Source organism: Fukomys damarensis, unplaced genomic scaffold (genome assembly GCF_012274545.1).
Source record: "Fukomys damarensis isolate Sample0158 unplaced genomic scaffold, DMR_v1.0_HiC HiC_scaffold_14, whole genome shotgun sequence".
Classification (NCBI taxonomy): domain Eukaryota; kingdom Metazoa; phylum Chordata; class Mammalia; order Rodentia; family Bathyergidae; genus Fukomys; species Fukomys damarensis.
The window spans coordinates 31,090,730-31,109,959 of NW_022900926.1; the positions used below are offsets into that span (position 1 = coordinate 31,090,730).

General features: G+C 36.8%; 1 protein-coding gene across 2 annotated transcripts in view; it reads left to right on the forward strand.

Annotated features, from left to right (window-relative positions):
* The window catches only part of LOC117286012 (nesprin-1-like), a 171,336-nt gene that overhangs the window by 112,443 nt on the left and 39,663 nt on the right, over positions 1–19,230 (forward strand). Inside the window, exons 11-14 of one of the 2 annotated variants that reach the window (XM_033763310.1) lie at positions 2,329–2,379; positions 5,936–6,043; positions 8,498–8,635; positions 9,827–9,991. In XM_033763310.1, the coding sequence (XP_033619201.1) occupies positions 2,329–2,379; positions 5,936–6,043; positions 8,498–8,635; positions 9,827–9,991 (462 nt within the window). The remainder of the gene's footprint in view (positions 1–2,328; positions 2,380–5,935; positions 6,044–8,497; positions 8,636–9,826; positions 9,992–19,230) is intronic. The other variant, XM_033763311.1, reaches the window with a different exon arrangement.

The following is a 19,230-nucleotide window of genomic DNA, read 5'->3' on the forward strand; positions in this document are numbered from 1 at the left end:
TTTTTTTTGTACTGGGGATCGAACTCGGGTCCTTGTGCTTGGGAGGCAGGCCACCGAACCGCTGAGCTAAATCCCCGGCCCAAGCATATGTATATTTTTAATCCATTTTGAAATGTTTTCAATACCTGTAGAAAATTTGTCTCATTCTGTAATTCACCCAGGATGCCAGAATGCCTGGTTCCCCATCTGCAACAATTGATATGACCATTTAAACATATTTTTGAAATTACATTTTTTCATTATACATGGGTGGATTCACTGCTGAACTTAAAATTAATTATAAGGCAAAATAGCAGCAAGGAAAATAATAATTGGAAGTTTCAGGAATTTTTCTAACTGCCTGTTTCTATTGCTCAGATCTCAAGTGGGATTTTAAAGTAGTTTGAAATTACAATGGAGAACAATAAAACAAAACTTTTATATTATGTTTTTTAAAGACTTAGAAATATGCCTAAGGTAGGCAAAAGTCAATGAAGCATAACCTAAAGTTTTCAAATAGGAAAAGGTATTAAAATAATATTTATAAATCTGTCACTTTATGAAAGAATTAAGTAAAACAAAGGTAACTGGGGTTTCCTAGGTCTCTTGGATGAAATTAATATGACATTTGAGAGGACTTTGGTAGCTTTTTTAAAAAAAAGAAACTATAGTTTTTGGAAGCCCTTGTTGTTTCTTGGTAGGATTCTGCCCAAACATTTACCACCATAGTAATTTATCTATAGTCAAGGAACTGTTCCTGAGCAGCAGCTCAAAAGGCTGAAGCAAAGACTGTGCACATTTAGCACAGATAGATGCGAGTAGTTTGGATTTGCTGGGACTCTGTGTCCTGACAATGAAAATGAACATGGTGCTACTGCGTGAATAAGAAACTCTATATGAAACCATACCAGACTCACCCTGTGCAGCACAGAAAAGGTTAGGTTTCAATCTGATTTTCACATTCAAGCCCTTAAGTCATCCAGATAGATTTACACTTGATTTTGTTTCTGATTTTTTGCACTGTTCTTATTTTTCTCACATTAATCTACTCATCAGATAAGTAAACTGTGACTGGAAATGTGTAAGAAACAAAAAGTGTTTTAGATAGTGCCCGTGAGCAAGCATTTAATGCTGAAAGTTCTTAGACATGTGGAACACACATACTCTTGATATAAGCTTGTTAATATACTTGCCAGAGAATTACAAGTAATACTTAAGAAGTTAAATGAACTAGAAAATTAATTTTGATATTAAAAAAATCCTTTCACCCCTTTCCTAAAATCCAGATGTACATGACTTCTTCCAGAGAACCCCAAAAATTAATTTTGAGGCAAATATATTATAAGATGTGCCCCTTTTGTGATGTTTGTAATGTCAGGTATACACATCTAAACCTGAATATTTTTAATGATTTAAGAATAACTATTTTGTTCTGTAAGGCTTATTTTTGTTCATGCAGTTACTAGTCCCCTCCCTATGTTTAGTGAACTTTTAGGACCTTACTGCTCACAAATGTCAGATTGATTGGTGCTGTCCACCTAGAATATTCAGTACGTGTGTACCCAGGTCATGGTAAATTTCTTAATCCATTTTTTAAAATCTTTGCATCAATATATTAGCGAGGCTCGGGGGGATTTGATTTCTATATTCCTTTATGTGTCATTCTATTTTATGGATACTGTTTTAAATAAATATAATGCTCTTACTGACAGTAGACATTGCCATGCCTTTCTTTAACCAATACAATTTGTTCCCCTAAAATATTTCTTGAATGGAAAATGATCAAGCTTCCCCCAAACCAGTTATGTGTCACGGTAATACCATAATAAAAAGATGTCTCTTAGGCGATTAGTACTTAGTCTTAAATTTAAAAACAATGGATCTATTTCCTTCTCTGTCTTTCCTAGTAAATGTTCCGTTTTTATTTCTTTCATCACCCATTCTTCCATTATAACAAATACTCCTCAGTGCTCTCAAAAGCACAGTGCAGTTACCACTGTGAGAGGGGCTCACGGACAGGCACACAGCTGGATTATGTTCAGGAAAAAATATGAGTCTATGTACTTCTCCTTTCCATAGTTCTTCTAAAATGTTTAATGTTATTTAAAAACACATTTCTAAACTATATGTGTATTGCCACACAGGAATATTCTAAATTCAGATAAAAACATCATTTGCCGAATAATTGCATTGACTTATTAGAAGTTACAAAAACATCTTAAAATATTCATACCTTTAAAATGATTGCTGTTTAGAGATAGTTGCCTCTCCATTGGTTTTCATGTTTCCTATTAATTTTTGTTCCTGATTTATATTATGTTTGTATGTATTATCTTTTCATATTGTTAGGAAATACTTCAAGTTTTCCCATGTTTTGCAAATTCTATCCAAAATTTTAAGGTAAGATCTAAATAATCTTGAATTAATGCCCTATTTCATATACTGTACATTCTGTAGCTTTCTAGCCATTCCTTTGCATGTATTTGCCCTTCTGTATACATTTCTTTTACTATCTCAATCATGTTATTTCCTTTTCCTTCTAACAGAACAAATAACCTGCCTATGTGTTCTTAAATATTAGTGACAGTCTAAGTCCCTCCCATGGACTTGCCCACTAATCTTTAATTATAAGACAGTATCAGTTAATTTTAAACACTTAACAGCACTAATAAAAAGAATGCAATGACTATGTATGATTTCTTGAAATGTGACATGAAAAAACAATGTTAAAAGTTTATTTTATATCTTAAAATATTAAAGAGAAAAGGGTAAGTACGCCATTCAACTGGTTTGTCAGAATGAGTTTCTTCACATCTCTTCTCAGTATTGGGTCACATGGTTTAGTGAAGTTCATAATATAAAATCGGTGCTCAAGAATACTTGTGAAATAAATAATTTTATATTCTTGATCTCTTCAAATTATTGAGTCCTTATCCTATATATCAATCTTTCTTTATATTAAATTTAAGCCTGGGGTTAAATATCTATAAATACAGTTAACTTTAAATGAACGCTAGTGTAGAAAATCAGAAGTAACAATTTAATGTCAAATATTAAATTAATTTTATCTCATACTCCACACGAAGCATAAATATATATGTGGCACAAAAACATAAATGTGCCTCTGTGTGTGTGTGTGAGAGAGAGAGAGAGAGAGAACGAGAGAGAGAGAGTAATGAGAAACGCTGCTTGGAGTTTAGGTGATCTGTAGACAAGTAGACCCCATGTTGTTTGAAAGCCTGTGAGAACTACCAATTGCAGAAATTCACTACACTAGTGGATTCGGAGACTCTCTTGGTTTGCACTTCATTTTCCTCTTACAAAAGACAGGGTTACGTGTATAAATAGTTGTATCTCTTACCTTTTGCGATTTACTTGACACTTTTCCACCACCAGAAGAAACAATTTACTAATTGGACTCTAATAAAGTTATTTCAAGAACATAATCCTCAGATGACTTTGTGAAGTGATTTCAATTAGCAACGAATAGCTGCTCTTAGGAATAGTCCCAGGAACATCTCAGACGCAGTAGTTGCTGAGAAGCTTGTCCCCAAGGGTGGGCGGTGAAGGTCTGTGCTCACTGTGATACGGGTCACATGATGTGAATATCTCATGGACCTACCTCTCAGACCCTAGAGGTAGATCAAGAGCAGGTTTTCCTCAGAGTTCATTAGGATGCATTGGCAGCTCTTTTCTGGGCATGAAAATCAATTGACAAGAAAATCTGTTTCCTGATTACATTCACCTGATCGTTCACAGCCACCATGAGAAGAGCTGAAGCTTTTGCAAGACTCAGCTATACTATTTTTCTCTTGGTAATTATGTCACCAATTAATCATGATTCCACAGTCATATGTTGAGTGACGCTGTGTTAGGCACTAAACACAAAAACAAAATGAGGCGTTTGTGGAGGAAAGGAATAATTAAGGAGGCAAATACAAAGTCAGGCAGGATAGGAGAATATACTTGGTAGGCCAGTAGTCAGGTTCACCTGGAAACTTGTTAGACGTAGAAACTCATGGATTTTATTTCAGGTCTCTTGAGCCAAAAAGTCTGCATGTATGCTCAGCCATTTGGTTATTACAGACCTTCCAGATGATTCTTGAGCTCACAAAAATCGGTGAACCACTTATGTAGAAGAGAAACCTTGTATTAGGCTTCTTTAGGTAACAGAATCAATAGAAAATATATGAATAACTATGCAAGAAGATTTATTTGGTAGACTTAAAGGATCAGAGACAGAAGAGCCATAATGGCCATCTGTATACCAGAGAACTAGAGGAAGAATCTAGCTGCTATTCAGTCCAAGAAGGTAGAAACTGGGAAAAAAAAAAAGCGGGGGTGGTGGTGTGTGGAATCAAGAGATGCAACATTAGTCCAAGGTTGCAAGCCTGGAAGCTCACAGGGGAGTCACTGATGAGAAGCCTCATTAGAAGGCTGAAGAAACTAGAAACATGGAGACAGATTTCCAAAGACAACAGCAGCAGAGAGCACTTAGCAAGATTAGAATTGTTCAAAATTGGGACACTGCCTTCTTCTTCCCTGTTGATTCCATCCAGGGTACAAGTCTATTAGTTAGTGCCACCCACAACTGGGATGTTTCCCCCTCAGTTTGCTGGCCTGTCTGTCAAACATCCATAGACACATCCAAAACTGTGCTATACTAGTCTGCTAGATGTTTCTTAATCTGTTCAAGTTCGCAACTGCTGGTCACAGGTTCCCAGGCTAGAGCTCTGGATCAGGAAAACCTTCCCAGAAAAGGTACATGGGAAAATAAGTGTTCAGGCAGGAGATAACTGCCTCTGGAGTTCCAGAAAGTGAAAGAAGTCATGGATCACATCAGCACTGTGTACCTTTTAACACAGACAAACTCTAGCTATCACCAAAACCGTAGGAAGAGTATGTCATGATTCCACAATTGATGGTGAAATAGAAGGAAGGCCGGAGGGGAGCGAGCGAGAACGCACCTAGGTCACAGAACTGATGTATGTATGGCTTGATCAAAATTTGACATAGTTCTACCTGCCCATATAGACAGAATTCTTTTCACTTGGACACTTCCCCTGTCCACGAGTACAGTCATTTTACTTGTGTCACAGGATTGTGGGCAGCAAAAGAGGTACTGCACTTGAAAGCTTCTTGTAATTTCAAATGTGTGTGTGATTCCTCTAATTCAGGGTATGAAATCTTGATGAAAAATTGAATATCTTCACAAAGTCCATACGAGAATAGCTCTCATTGTTATTTATGTTGCAAGTATGTAAATGAATCCTGGATATATTTTTTCAGCGGGTGACTTGGTAAATCTCTAGTAGGAACCGTGTTGCAAGGATTTAGGAATGATGCTGAGCCAGTTATAAATGTGTTTTCTGTCCACTTGGAGTTTATGTTGTAATATTCAATATCATTTTAAAATCACAATGTAGGCAATTTGTCTGACATTATTATGACAACACCTTGAAGTCTGTCAAAATTAATCCCATCCAAAATAGTCCAATGCCTTATCATTTGTCTCAGCTTGGGAAGCAGCCACAGGCCAATAGTGGCACTCCAGCTGTTGCACTTTGCGTATATTTGGTCTCAAAATCTCTTTTGAACACATTTGCTTTATTAAGTTAATGTTTCAATTTAAGGGAAGACTAAGTTCCCTTACTATTGAGGGAAACAATGGAGATAATTTCAGAATTAACAAGAAAAATATTTGTCTAGAATTAATTTTTCTTCTTATGCTCCAAAGGGGGTGGGATTAAGGAGAATAAAAAAAATTAGAGACAATTGATTGGCTATATTAAATATGAAGTCTAGGGCTGGGGATGTAGCTCAGTGGCACTGTGGCTGCCTGGCAAGCACAGGGTCCTAAATTCAATCCTTGGTACCAGAAAAAAAAAAAAGAAGAAGTCTAATCACGGAGTAAATGCACAGTTGCAGATAAAATTGTAATGTTCATCATTTCCAGAGAGAAGACAGAGTAATTCTGAAGGAAATGAAAGTTTGGATAGAACAATTTGAGAGAGATTTGACAAGGGCACAAGTGACAGAATCTAATTTGCAGGATAAATATCAGGTAATGTGTGGAAAAGAGATTTCCATTTTTCAAAATCTTTTCATGGGTAAGGTTTTCATGTGTCATTTAGTCTGTTTAATCTTTCAAATTGCATTGATGAAAAAATCTGTAAAGAAATGGTATGCACTATCTTAAATTGGCATATAATTTTATATTTATATTTCTATCTGCATGGGCAGCTTTGAATTGTATTGTTTCCACACTGCCCATTGATGGAGCTCTGAAATGTCACTAGTCTTGGGGACTCAGTCTTTTAGACGACCCAGAACAAAAGCCTGAAGTCATTGCTTTTCTGTAATTCATGGTTTCATAGTTGTTACCTAACACAAAAACCCACCAGATAAATAAATGAATGGCTGATGCATCAAATGACAGTTGCTGCAAAGTGAACGGAATTTAATAAAGCATTGTTATGTGACTATTTCGAGTGGGTGCATTAAAGCAAACTTCTGTGATCTTCCTAGTTCTTCAGCATTACATGCAAGCTGAGCTCAGACTTGTTGTTTTCCCCAATATTGCTACACTGTCATTAATTGGACTTCTGATTCCAATATTTACTTCCAACACAAAGTCTTGTAGTGGGTTTTTTCCCATTAAAGCTTTGTGATTACATTCTATGTTGCATTGTTATTTTCCTCTTAAAATACGACTTCACATTAGTGACAAAACTAAATATAATGTATTCTCTGTTAGATTCTCGAGCACGTTCCAATCTATATTCTATTTCAATCCTCTTTAGCTACAAAAAAAGGTGAAGTGATGTAAAAGATTTGACGTGGCAGACAATAAAGGGTTTAGCCTTGGTAATGATGTGTGATTTTATATAATAATGTAAATAAGCCTAAATTTAGATGAAGTATATCTCCGTTATATTTATTGAACATAGGAATGCAATCAATTTATGTTTATTATTAATGTGCTATTTGTCCTTAAAATTCAATGCATTATTTTCCATTGGAAAATTTCTTGATGGAATTCATTAAAATAATTAAATAGTAAATTGAGAATAGAAATCCAAGAACAGAGTGAGTGGAATGATTTATTCCATTAGTATTAGTTTTAGCAAAATTCATCAAAAAGTAAATTCCAACTTATAACACTTTCTGCTGTTTAGATATTATGAGAAGGAGACCAGATTAGAAAAATATAAAGCATAAACACTTCTTTTGGGCCAAAAGTGATCATTACTTGCTTAAAATCAGGCTTAGAGACTACCTGGCATTTACATGTAAGGAAAATTTTCTTTCAATTGTACATCGTGTACAGCATTTTCTTATTTATTCCAATTTTACCCCATACCCCTGCCCTCCCTTCACCCCCTTCACCGTTCCCTATTTACAACGACTTTATTTCCTTGTTTCACATTGTTTCTTTTCCCTTATTTCCTTTCTTGTACCCGTCCCATTTTATCTTTAAAATTTCATTAAATTGGAAGAAATAGGAAATGTGGTAAAATTTTATTCACTGTCTCCCCCTAGTGTTCTTCATGTGTATTGACGTGCTTGCATGAGATTCTGAAATCTTTTTCAATGTATTTTCCACTATATTCTGTAAGGCTATTTGCCTGTTCTGTAACCTAATTGCATATTCTAATGGTATTTTCCACTCATATTTGGACTTGAAATTACATTTTTGGAATATGCTAATTTAATGTACAATGTAGAACTTTAAAAGAACTACTTTAGTGCTAAGCCTATGTTTATGTATTATGTATTATGAATTTATTCTAACTATCCTGTGGCATACTTAATATTTTAATGTCATAAAATTTATCTTTAAGCATCATTTTGATATATGTAATTTATTTTTGAAAATTATTTTATACTTTAAAGCAAAGCAAATATATTATTTGCATACATATATACTCCTTTTTGCTATTCTTTCTGACAAACAGGGACTGGTGTATAAATTACTTAACTAGAAAGGAAAATCCCCAGCCTGTGATGGCGAACATTTTAGAGACCGAGTACCAAAAGTGCAACTCAGAACGTTATTTCAGTGTCAACACTGAAAACAAATTTAAATACTGAGGCTTCAGTTTGGAAAAATACCTCATACATTAGCATATTTTGTTTTAAAAGAAAAACTCAATAGCATGTGCCTTAGGTTCACCACCACTTCTAGGCTTTAGACTCCCTCTACGACTTTTCTTTGTTTTTAGTACATGTCACTTTGGGGTTTAAGAATAATGCATGTCGGTGTGTCAGGCTGACGAGAGAGGCACAGAGATAGTGTGGAGAGCACTTAGCATAGGGTCCAATTCACAGTCAGGATGTAAAGAATGGCATATGCTGTTAGTGTCATCACTGCCGAATTCATATTATTACCAACAGTACATATTGTTCTCCATACATAAATAATTGCTATTTTAAAATGTGGTTTTCTTTGCTTCTTCTTTTTCTTTCTTTCTTTTTTTAACTCATTGCCATCGTATTGCTATATTTCCTCTTTTAGTCATTTAAGCACTTCAGAATTCAATACGAAATAAAAAGGAAACAGATTGAACATTTAATACAGCCATTACACAGAGATGGTAAATTGTCACTCGACCAAGCCTTGGTAAAACAGTCCTGGGACAGAGTGTCCTCTAGGGTAAGTTCCCCCATGATTAGTTTCATTACAGTGTATGCAATTTAGTCAACAATAAGTTGCATCATCTTTTCCTACACAGTGACATTCCTCAGGTCCTGCTGCCTCTGGGGCTGGAAAGGATTCACTACAGACCATCTTTTCCCTCTTGGCAGATTTTACCGTACCCTAATGGAAGTGCTTGGTTCAACAGCTCCTTGCCTGCCTGGGTTTTCCTACACGTGATGGCTGTGGACCAGTGATAGACTGAAACCTTGGGAGATCTCTATTACTGTTCACTTTACACAGCTAATGCTGGACTGTTTAGAAGAAATGACTCTTGCAGAAGATTCCTGGGAATGGAGAGCCAACCACTTTTCATGTTCTCTGTGTATCATCAACAGTTCATGATCGTTTGGTGTTGATGTAAAACTTTATAATTTTTAATACAAACATCTTTTATCTAGGCATTCATGAATCTGAAGGGAAAGTGCTGAGTGTCTTCTATGTTATATTCTTCATTAATTCTTAAATATCTAGATTTCAAACCTCTGGACTCTTCTACAACTAACAGGAATGTTTGATTGGAATTTACTATGTGTCATTTACTTTGATAACCTCATTTTTTCATCAATTTCATCAAACAACAGTTTAGTAGACTATGAAATGGTGCTTCAGATCTGTGCAAAATGGAAGAAATAGAGAGAATGCTAGAAAATTGTTGGCTTTTGGAAAGAATTCTAAAAAGTCATCTTTGTCTAGAGCTGTCCAGAAAGCCATAATTTTTTTCAAACTTGTTTTCATTATGTGGGAGGTTTTAATGGGGTTCTTAGTTGACCACCAGATATGGCCTGATTGGTGGACAATTACAGCATCCTTTGAGCATGTCAGTAACTGCTTCCTTTCTTTTAGCAAAAGCCACACTGAGAATTGGTAGACACTTCATGCTATTCTCATAAAGAAGCAAATTGCTTAGGCTTCCTAGTAATATCTTCCCATGTCTACGGAGTATGTGCTAAAGTTTTGTCCCTGTCTTCATAGCATCAAACTCATAACACAGATATTTGCTTGATATTAAATAGCCTATAGTCATTAACTTTAAGACGTATATATATATATTATATATATATATAATATATATAATATAATTCAAAATTTTAGCAACTGCTTTTTGTACTAGAGATGTTTTATTTTTCTATTTCTTTCTAATTTCAGCTCTTTGATTGGCATAGCCAGCTTGACAAATCACTCCCCGCACCTCTGGGCACTATAGGTGCCTGGTTGTACAGGGCGGAAGTGGCCCTGAAAGAGGAAATAGCCATTCAGCAGGCTCACGAGGAAACTGCAAACACAATACAGCGGAAACTCGAGCAGCACAAGGTAAAATTACATGTGCAAAACTCTGCCATGTAGCAGTAGTGGTGTGATCTGGAGATGTGGCCAAGTCAGACCCTGTACTACAGGGCCTCACTGGTCACACCAGGGGCAGAGACGTCTTCAGAAGCCCCTCTGTTTGCTTTTCCTTTCCTGTGGTCACTACGGAGGATTCCACTAGACTGATTTTCTCAGTCATTTTCCAGGAGCCCTGGGATATCTTTTCATCTGAAGCAGTCTGCGTTATTTCTATTGCTATATGTATTTTTCAGAAAATAAACTCACAGGTAACACAGGTTGACCTGGCAACTGGCCTTGATCCCAGACCTCATCCCTGCCTTCACTTTCCAAGAAGTGAAGAAGGAAGTTCTTATGCCTTCCTTCTGTGGGTGGAGTGGGGGAGAGATTAGAAGCCCTAGGGAAGGGTGGGATTAGCGTTTCATGTCTCAAGGTCATGTGGAACCTTTTGGGTTTAACAGGATGAATTATGTATAAATTCCAATGTATTTCCTCTTGGACTTTTGTGATACTGTGGTCCTAACTAATCTTGTTTGTCATTAGTATCCCATGAGTGTAATCCTCCTTTTTGTGCAATTGAATTTGTGTATCTATTCACTTTGTCTTAGTGGTGGGGTTTTACTGTATGTGTGCCAAGTAAACTGGTCAGCAGAGATTTCTACCTTTGACCACAATTAGTGGCAATTCATAACATACACACACACACACACACACACACACACACACACACACAAAAAAAAAACACATTTTTCCCCAGGGAAATAAAATAAACTGTTCTCTATTCTAAACTACAGACTCAGAAATGTCAAGCCAGTTCTTGACCCGTTTAGCTCAAGAGACTCAAAACCCCATACCAAATCAAAAAACAAGTCAGTGTAAACCATCACTCTGGGGCCTGGACCCCGCTTACTCTTGGCCTTTTGTCAGTTACACTCAGTGCTTTCAGACAAGTTTATTTTTATTTTAAAAATGTTTTATAATATTTTTAATTGATATGTGTGTGTGTGATTTTGATACATGTATCCATTGTTTGATGTGATCAAACTATTAATCAGGCTATTAATAATATCACCTCAAATATTTACATTTTTTCATGGTGAGAACATTTAAAATCTTCTCTGTTGGCCATTCTGAAATATACAATACATTTTGTTAGGTCTAGTCACTGTGCTGTGTGATAGAACACCAAAATGTATTCCTCTTGTTTAACCTTAACTCCATCCTATTGGTCTAATGTCTGTCTCCCTTTCCCTGCCCACACCTCCAGCCTACTCCCAGCCTCTCAGAACCACCATGCTATACCCCACTTTTATGAATTTAACTTTTTTCAATTCTATGTATCAGTGAGACTGATTTTATGGTATTTATCTCTATTCTTGGTTTGTTTCACTTAACATAATGTCCTTCAGGTTCATATAGCTCATGACAAAAGGCAGACTTTCCTGGTTTAAGGCTGAATAATAATCCATTGTATATATAACACATTTTAAAAATCTATTCGTTTGTTGATAAACACTTAGGTTGTTTCCATATTTTGATTCTTGTCAATAATGTTTCAGTGAACATTTGAGTGGAGATTTCTCCCTGGCATATTGATTTCAATTATTTTGTGTATATACTCAGTGATGGAACTATTGCTTTTATGATAGTTCTATTTTTAATTTTTTGAGGAAATGCCATACTATTTTCCAAAATGGATGTACTAATTTACCTCACCATTAATTGACTGGCTTCGTTTGCCTCCACATCTCTGCCAACACTTCTTACCTTTTATATTTAAATACTAACCAATCTAACAGACATGAAATAATATTGTATTGTAAGATTTAAAATGTTGAACATTTTTTCTATCTATTGACTATTTTTGTACACTCTTCTTTTGAGAAAAGTTTAAGTCGTATGCTTATGTTTAATAAAAGTACTCATCTTCTTATTATTATTGGTTGAGTATACTTTGAATATTAGCAAAGTTGCACCAGTTATAATTTGAAAACATTTTCCTCCTGTCTTTGTTACTGTATTGATGATTTCCTTTGCTCTGGAGAAGACTTTTAGTTTAGTGCAATCTCATTTTATTTCTACTATTGTTACCTGTGCTTTTGGGATCATATCCAAGAAATCACTCCCCAGTCTAAAATCATGGAAATTTTCACAGAACTGTTTCTTCCAGTGGTTTTTATACTTTTGGGTTTTACACTTAAATCTTTAATCTGTTCTGAGTTGATTCTTGTATAAATGTGAGATTAGGGTCTATTTTCTCTCCTCTGTATATGGATATTCAGTTTTCCTGACAACAGTTATTGCATGGATGATCCCTCAAAACCTTGGTTTTTGGGGTAATTTCTATTAAAAAAAATCAACTGACTAATGTGTAGGCTTATTTCTGGGCTCTGTATCTTTTTGCTTTCACAGCTGGGTATTGAACCCACGACCTCATGTATGCCAGGCAAGTGCTCTACCACTGAACTATGTGCCCAGTTCTTCTCTACCCTCTTTTATTGGTCCATGTGCTCAGAGACAGTGCTACATTTGCTAATTATCTCATCCCCTCCCTTCCCTACCACTGCCACCAACACACACACACACACACACACACACACACACACACACACCCCTCCCTATCATCTGGATGCCTGATGACAAGCATAGCTCTGAGGTCTGCTTCATTTGTGTAGTCGCACACATAAACCCCAATCTGTTTACCTGAACCTCAGTTCTCTGCATGTGGGGAAAGCTGTAAGGGAGCCAGAATTCAGGCCTTGGTTGAGATGAAGTCACAAGGAGTTTTCCTGGGTTTGAGCCAGGTGTAGGCTTCTCAAGAGCATAGATAGAACACAAGCCTATTTTGAGATTCTCAGTATATTAAAAGTAGAGGAAAGTGCTAAATATGGTTTCACAAATAATACTTATTTAACAAATCAACAACTAAATGTATATTATACAATAATTTCTCTTCTTGCAAAACGTGGTAATTGAAACTGCTTGACCTATATGAATGTTCAATACAAAAGAAGTTACTTCAGAATTTTAAATAACATGAACAATATCCATCAGCTGTGAGTTAAACTGAACCAACTTTTGGCACCAGGGGACAGGTGCTGGTGACAGTCAAAGTTTAGCTATTTGTGGTGCCTCCAAACTACAGATTTAAGAAATATCCCTGTGTTTTTTTGTTTATATTTTTTTGTTTATATATATTTAGATTCAAATCTGTTACATGTTTCCCATAGAAAATATGTCCTACCATGTAACTGTATTATTTATTAGATATTTGTAAGGTTCTCAGACACATTAATTCAGGTGGCATGAGCCCCTGACAGGAAACAACTTTTAAATTGCATGGTGTGTATGCTAATCTGTGTATTTCATGCTTGTATGATTGAGGTCCTTTAGGAGCCTTTCTGGAGAGGGGGGAATGGAGAGGGAGAGATAGAAAGAAAGAAAGAAAGATAGATAAATAGATAGATAGGTAGATAGATAGGTAGATAGGAGAGAGAGAGAGAGAGAGAGAGAGAGAGAGAGAGAGCACTGCACCAACCACTAAGAGCACAACTAGAAAATTTTCCTGCTGGAGTTTAGTAAAGAAGCCATATAAACTAGAAATGAAGTGAACAGGGAGACACAGAGGGAGACAAAAGTCAGAGAGGATGGTTATCTGAGACTAAAAAACTCGAAAACACTAAAGATAAAATGGTTGAATGAAATAAGGAGTTACCAGGAAGCCAGAACAGGAAGGTAGGAGCTAAGACCTTGTTCAAATCACATCTCAGAATGATCCCTTTATCAAGAGGGAAACTTTTACTAAGCTTGGACACAAGTACTTGAAGTGGCAGAGTCATAAAACAATGACATTTTCAATTAGGGGATCAATTCAATTTAATTCAAAATGTACTTATTAAATTTCTATAACAAGCTAAGCTTTGAGAGTGAAAAGTTTGAGTCACTAAGATAACTCAGTATCCTCAGTGTCTCCAGTAGCACGACATCAGTTAACTCCCCGGGGCTGACTCACAGATGAAATAAATTGGGAAAACACAAATATAGGATTCAGCAAATGCATAAACAGGAATGTTTGGGATTACTCTTTTCATTCCTGTGTAAAGGTAATTCTTGTTCTTATCAAGACAATTTAAAGATGCCATAAAAATGTCCAATGCTTGGTTTTCGCCACTCTTCAAGACTTCTTTTAAAAAAACCCACAATTTACTAACTTAATATATAGAATTTGCAAATGGGTTCCAGATCATTTTGAACTGTCTATTTCAAAGAATTCACTTAGTGGGTGAATGTTCCTTCACTACTTTTTGAAAGTCAACTTATGTGTGTGTCAGAACACCTTCATTCTGCAAAGCAAGGCGTGCCTGTATTGTCTTTTCTTTCTTCCAGATATCCCAGTACTCAGGTATCTAAAAAAGATAACCATAACCACAGCTGACTACGAAGGAAAATTTTGTGATATTTTAGTCCTAAGATTTCAATTTTTCTGAAACTGCAATGTGACAGATGGATGGATATGAGATTGGTATTAGTGTCCTCTCAGACATATGAATAAACTGAAGGCATTCATAGAGAAATTAAGTGACATAGCAAAGGCCACGTAGCTCATCATTCCTGTTGTGTGAAGCACTACGTGTCCAAAATGGCATTACATATAGCACATGCAGAGTGATTATACTGATTGTTTTAGTACCAGTATTGCTTGGCAAAGTCAGACTTGAAAGTCTTAAGGAATCATGAGAATAGCTGTTGACTCCACTAACCAACTCTCTGTCCTTATGGATTTATTGACTCGACTTTGCTAACTTTCCCTCCCTTCTTGATTTTATTTTCTGGAGAACAATGCATATCGTAATATCTAATATCTTCTCTACTTAATAGACAATCCTCCCAGTGTCCTGGCCTCTCAGTGCTTGCACCCCTTCTTCCCCCGTGATTCGATTCCCTATGCTTGCCCTCACTCCATAGTCACAGTCTACAATCATTATCACCAGTCTCTGAAACCCTGTATAGTTGTTTGGTCAAGAATCAAACTCTCCAGCCCTTGTTTCCTATAACCAGTCGATCCTGCCGTCTTTGACCACCTGCCATCCTCTTCATACCCTGCTTCAGTGTTTTTAAAGTTGTGCCTTGTGTGCAGTGTCGATTGCCCTGTCCATGTCTCTTGTCCTACTGTTCTTGTGAAAAGACAACGCTGCCTGGAACTCACCCTCTGCCTGGTTCCTGCCCACACAGAGGGAGCTACTGAGGCTGGAGAGAAACACCCCACGCCCAACATCCAGGCACCATGACTCACCCAAATGGGCCCTTCCTACTGCCTGGCAGTCATAAGGATTTCCCAACTCCATCTTTCTCTGATTCAGGGACAGTTATTTCATACCTCTTCTCCTTAAACCTTCCACACCTCCTCCCTGTCCTCACTCTTAGCTGATGACATGACTTCCTATTTCTTGGAGAAAATAGAAGCAGTCAGAAAAGAATTTCCGTATGCTCCCACGACCACATCAACCCACATGCTATCATCTGTGCCTGAATACTCATCTTCCCTTCTGTTACTATGGATGAACCGTCTGGCTCCCAGCTCAGGCCAACCCCTCCATGTGTGCACTAGATCCCATCCTCCCTCCCTGCATAGAAGAACGCATGTCCCTCTTTTCCCTTTTACTTTTTCCCTCCATCTCTCTGTTGTATTTTTCCTCTCTCCATACAGATGCATTGTTGTTTCCCTCATCTTAAAAATATTTTTCTCACTCCCAATGAGCTTTCCTGCTATTGTCCAAATTTCCTCCTTCCTATTACACAAAAACTCTGAAAGATTGTTCATATTATTTTTGCTTCAAAATCCTCCTATTTTCTGGAGAGCCCATTCCAATCAAGATTTCCCTCACCATGGCACCCATGTCAAGTTGGTAGGAATTTACTTGTTCCTCATCCATTGGCCATTTGTTAGTTTTTGTCTTTTCTGACCAGTCAGAAGCACTTCAAATAGTTCCTCTGCGGAGACACTTTCTTATCACTGAAAAGAAATGTTTGACACCACAACTTAAAGGCAGTGAGATTTATTTTGCTTCGTGGTTTTTAGCAGATTCAGTCTGTAGTCAGCTGGTTGTAAGGCAGAAAGGTCATGATGGAAGTGAAGAAAGATTGCTCACATCATGGTGATCAGGAAGTAGCCAGAGAAGGAAGGAGCTGGGGAGGGAGATTACCCTTCCAGGTCACACCTCTCAGTGAGGGCCTTTTCCCACCAGACTCCACCTTCTAATGGCGCACAGCTCTGAATTTATCAGTGGATTAATCCAGTGATGATGAGATTTCCCCATGATCCATTCACCTCCCAAAAGCCCTACCTCTGAACCCATGAGCAATTTGGGGGGTATTCTAGATTTAAACCATAGCATCCTATACCTGAAATTCTTTCTTCACTTGATTTTCCTAATTTTCTTTGTGTATTCCATCTATATATTTCTGGTCTTTCCTGGATTTTCACAACATATTTATCAAGCACTTCCTATGTGCAAAGTAGTGTTCTAGATATTTGTGATACATTCATAAGCAAAACAGAAACAATCCTTGTCCTTAAATAACTTGTCTTGCAGATAAACATAATAAATACCTTTAGGTTAGATGGCACAAAGCACAGAGGATATAAGGCACTGTTCCAATTTTAAATAATTAGCCACCAAACCTCTCTAGAAAGATGACATCAAACAGAAAAGTGTTTTATCCCCAGGCCTTTTCCTTGTCATCCCTCTGGGATATTGGTCTCAACAATACTCCAGTTTCCTTCTTCCTCACCTTCTTTGATCCATCAATGAAAGATTCCCTCCTAGTCAACCTCTTCCTAGTCACCCCTTTTAAAATTACAACTTTCCCAAACCTAAATTCCCTCCTCTGTTATGTTTATTTGTAGCATTTATCATCATCTCAACTGTCATTTTATGAACTCTGTATCATATAAATTTCCCGCACTATTTCGTCTACTCTGTATTGAAAAATTATCACTGTTATTCAGGCTCTCAAAATTTTCAGTAGGCCCATATTTATAGCACAACTCATAATAACTAAGTCGTAAAGCAACCTATAGACCCATCAGCATGTATCTGATGATATCAACATCAGCCATAAATAAGGATAACTAACATTTGTTAGAAAATAGATGCACCTTAAGAACATAATACTAAATGGTATGCATGGTTTCTATGAAACATCCAAAGTATAAATAATTTAAAGAGCAAAATAAAACATGGATGACAGGAAAGAGATTTTATGGAGATGAGAAGGGGCTCTCAGAGCAGGGGGAGACAGAGAAAGGGAGAGGAAGGGCAAGTAAAAGGGATCAGGAAGCGATATGCGTAGGTACCAATTCCCCATGGTGAAATGTACTCATTATGTGTCACAAGCAGATGCTAACATATAAACATATTTTTAAAATTTGAAAAAACTTAATTGTCAGTATTGCTAATCGGTACTTTCCTGGAATTTATCCCTCTGGTTATCTTCAAAATTGTTAACATAAAGTTCTTCAACAGATACTTTTTTTACTTTCAAAGTCTTGTCTGTGCCTGTAGTTTGTTGCCTGTATTTTCCTTATATGGTCTTTTGGTCTTCCTTATTTTCCCTATTTTCATTCTGTCATTCCTAATCTGCTCTGTTACTGGTTGATTTCTTCATAGCAGCCATTGTTTCTGGAGTGAGGTAGAATCACAGTGTTGTTTTCATTTGCGTCTCTCAAATGGCCGGAGATATTGAACATTTTTTTCATATGTTTCTTTGCCGTTTCTCTTCTTCATCTGTGAAATGTCTATGTTATATCTTAACCATCTTCTCCCTTCCATCTTCTTACCAGAAGAAGGAAATGTTTTCCCAAGCTGCTACATGAGGACAGACATGGAGAGTAGAAGCCAGGATGCTATGGTGTCTTGAACCAGGGTGACGGCTATTAAGATGTTAAGTGCTGAGATTCTTAATATATTTTGAAGGTAGTGCTAACAGAATTTTCAGCATTAAATACTGATTGCGAAGAAAAAGGAGCAATAAATAACCCTGTTATGTTGGGGCTGAGCAACTGAGAAAATGCAATCTCCATCACCTGAAATGGGGAAACAATGAAAGAAATGTCAAGATCAGGTGTTCAGTTTGGGGCACGCAGAGTGTTTTCCTCATCCAAGGTGACAATGGAGTAGGCAGTAGGAGGCAAAGCACAGGTGCTCAGGAAGGAAGTATAGGCTAGAGATAAAATACACAGTCACCAGCCCAGAGGAGCATACTTAAAGATAAAGTACTGGAGAATTAAATAAAGTAGTGTAGACAAGTGAAAAGGAAAGGATAAATAATAGTGCTTCTACTGAGAGATCAGAGTGTAGAAGATAAACAAGCAAAAATCTGAGAAGGCCCAACCAATAAGGTAGGAGAAAATTTGCCAAGGCATTGTCTAAGAAACCAAGGAAATTGAGGACAGGATGTTTTCAGTAGAATATGCACCATAATTTTCATAAAATTCCTGGCAAGGGAGCACCTGCCTGTAATCCAAGCACTTGGGAGACTGAAGCAGAAGGATCACACGTTCAAGTCAATGAGTTCAAGGCTGGTGTGGACAACGCAGAGAGGCACTGATTCATAATCTAAAACAAACCACCACTTAGATCTTTTCATTGCTCTGCTCGAAACTCCCCACAAGCTTCTACCTACTCAAAATACATGGTGAGAGGTCCGGGAAGGCGCCTTTGAGCAGCCACCCTGCCCCTGACCAGGCAGCCTGCTATCCTGCTTGCTCCCTTTGTTCTGTCTCTAGCCAGAACGAGATAGGGCAAGAATTCTTGCTGTGATGTGAATTTGACCCTTTCTCCCTATTGTACCGTCACTTTTTGTTTCACGCATGTCGAAGTTTGCTAGGAATACTTAAATTTAGGGTTAATATAACTTTTAGTAAGTTGAAAGTTTCGTCATTAAACTATTAATTATTTTAATGGTTTCTATTTTGAAATGTTTCATCTGAGTACATTTATATTAACATTCTTTCAGTTAAAATTACCTAATGTGTTTTTTTCCATTCTATTAATTCCTATTTATCCACCTTCCTAGTCATTAGGTTTGTCTTTTATAATAAGCCGATGATTCTATTTTTGTTAGTTTCTGACAAAAATCTGAAAAATCTCCATCTTTTGACTAATAAATATATGCCTGTTTACTTTTATCTATTCATATTGATAAGGTACACCTGAATTTACTTT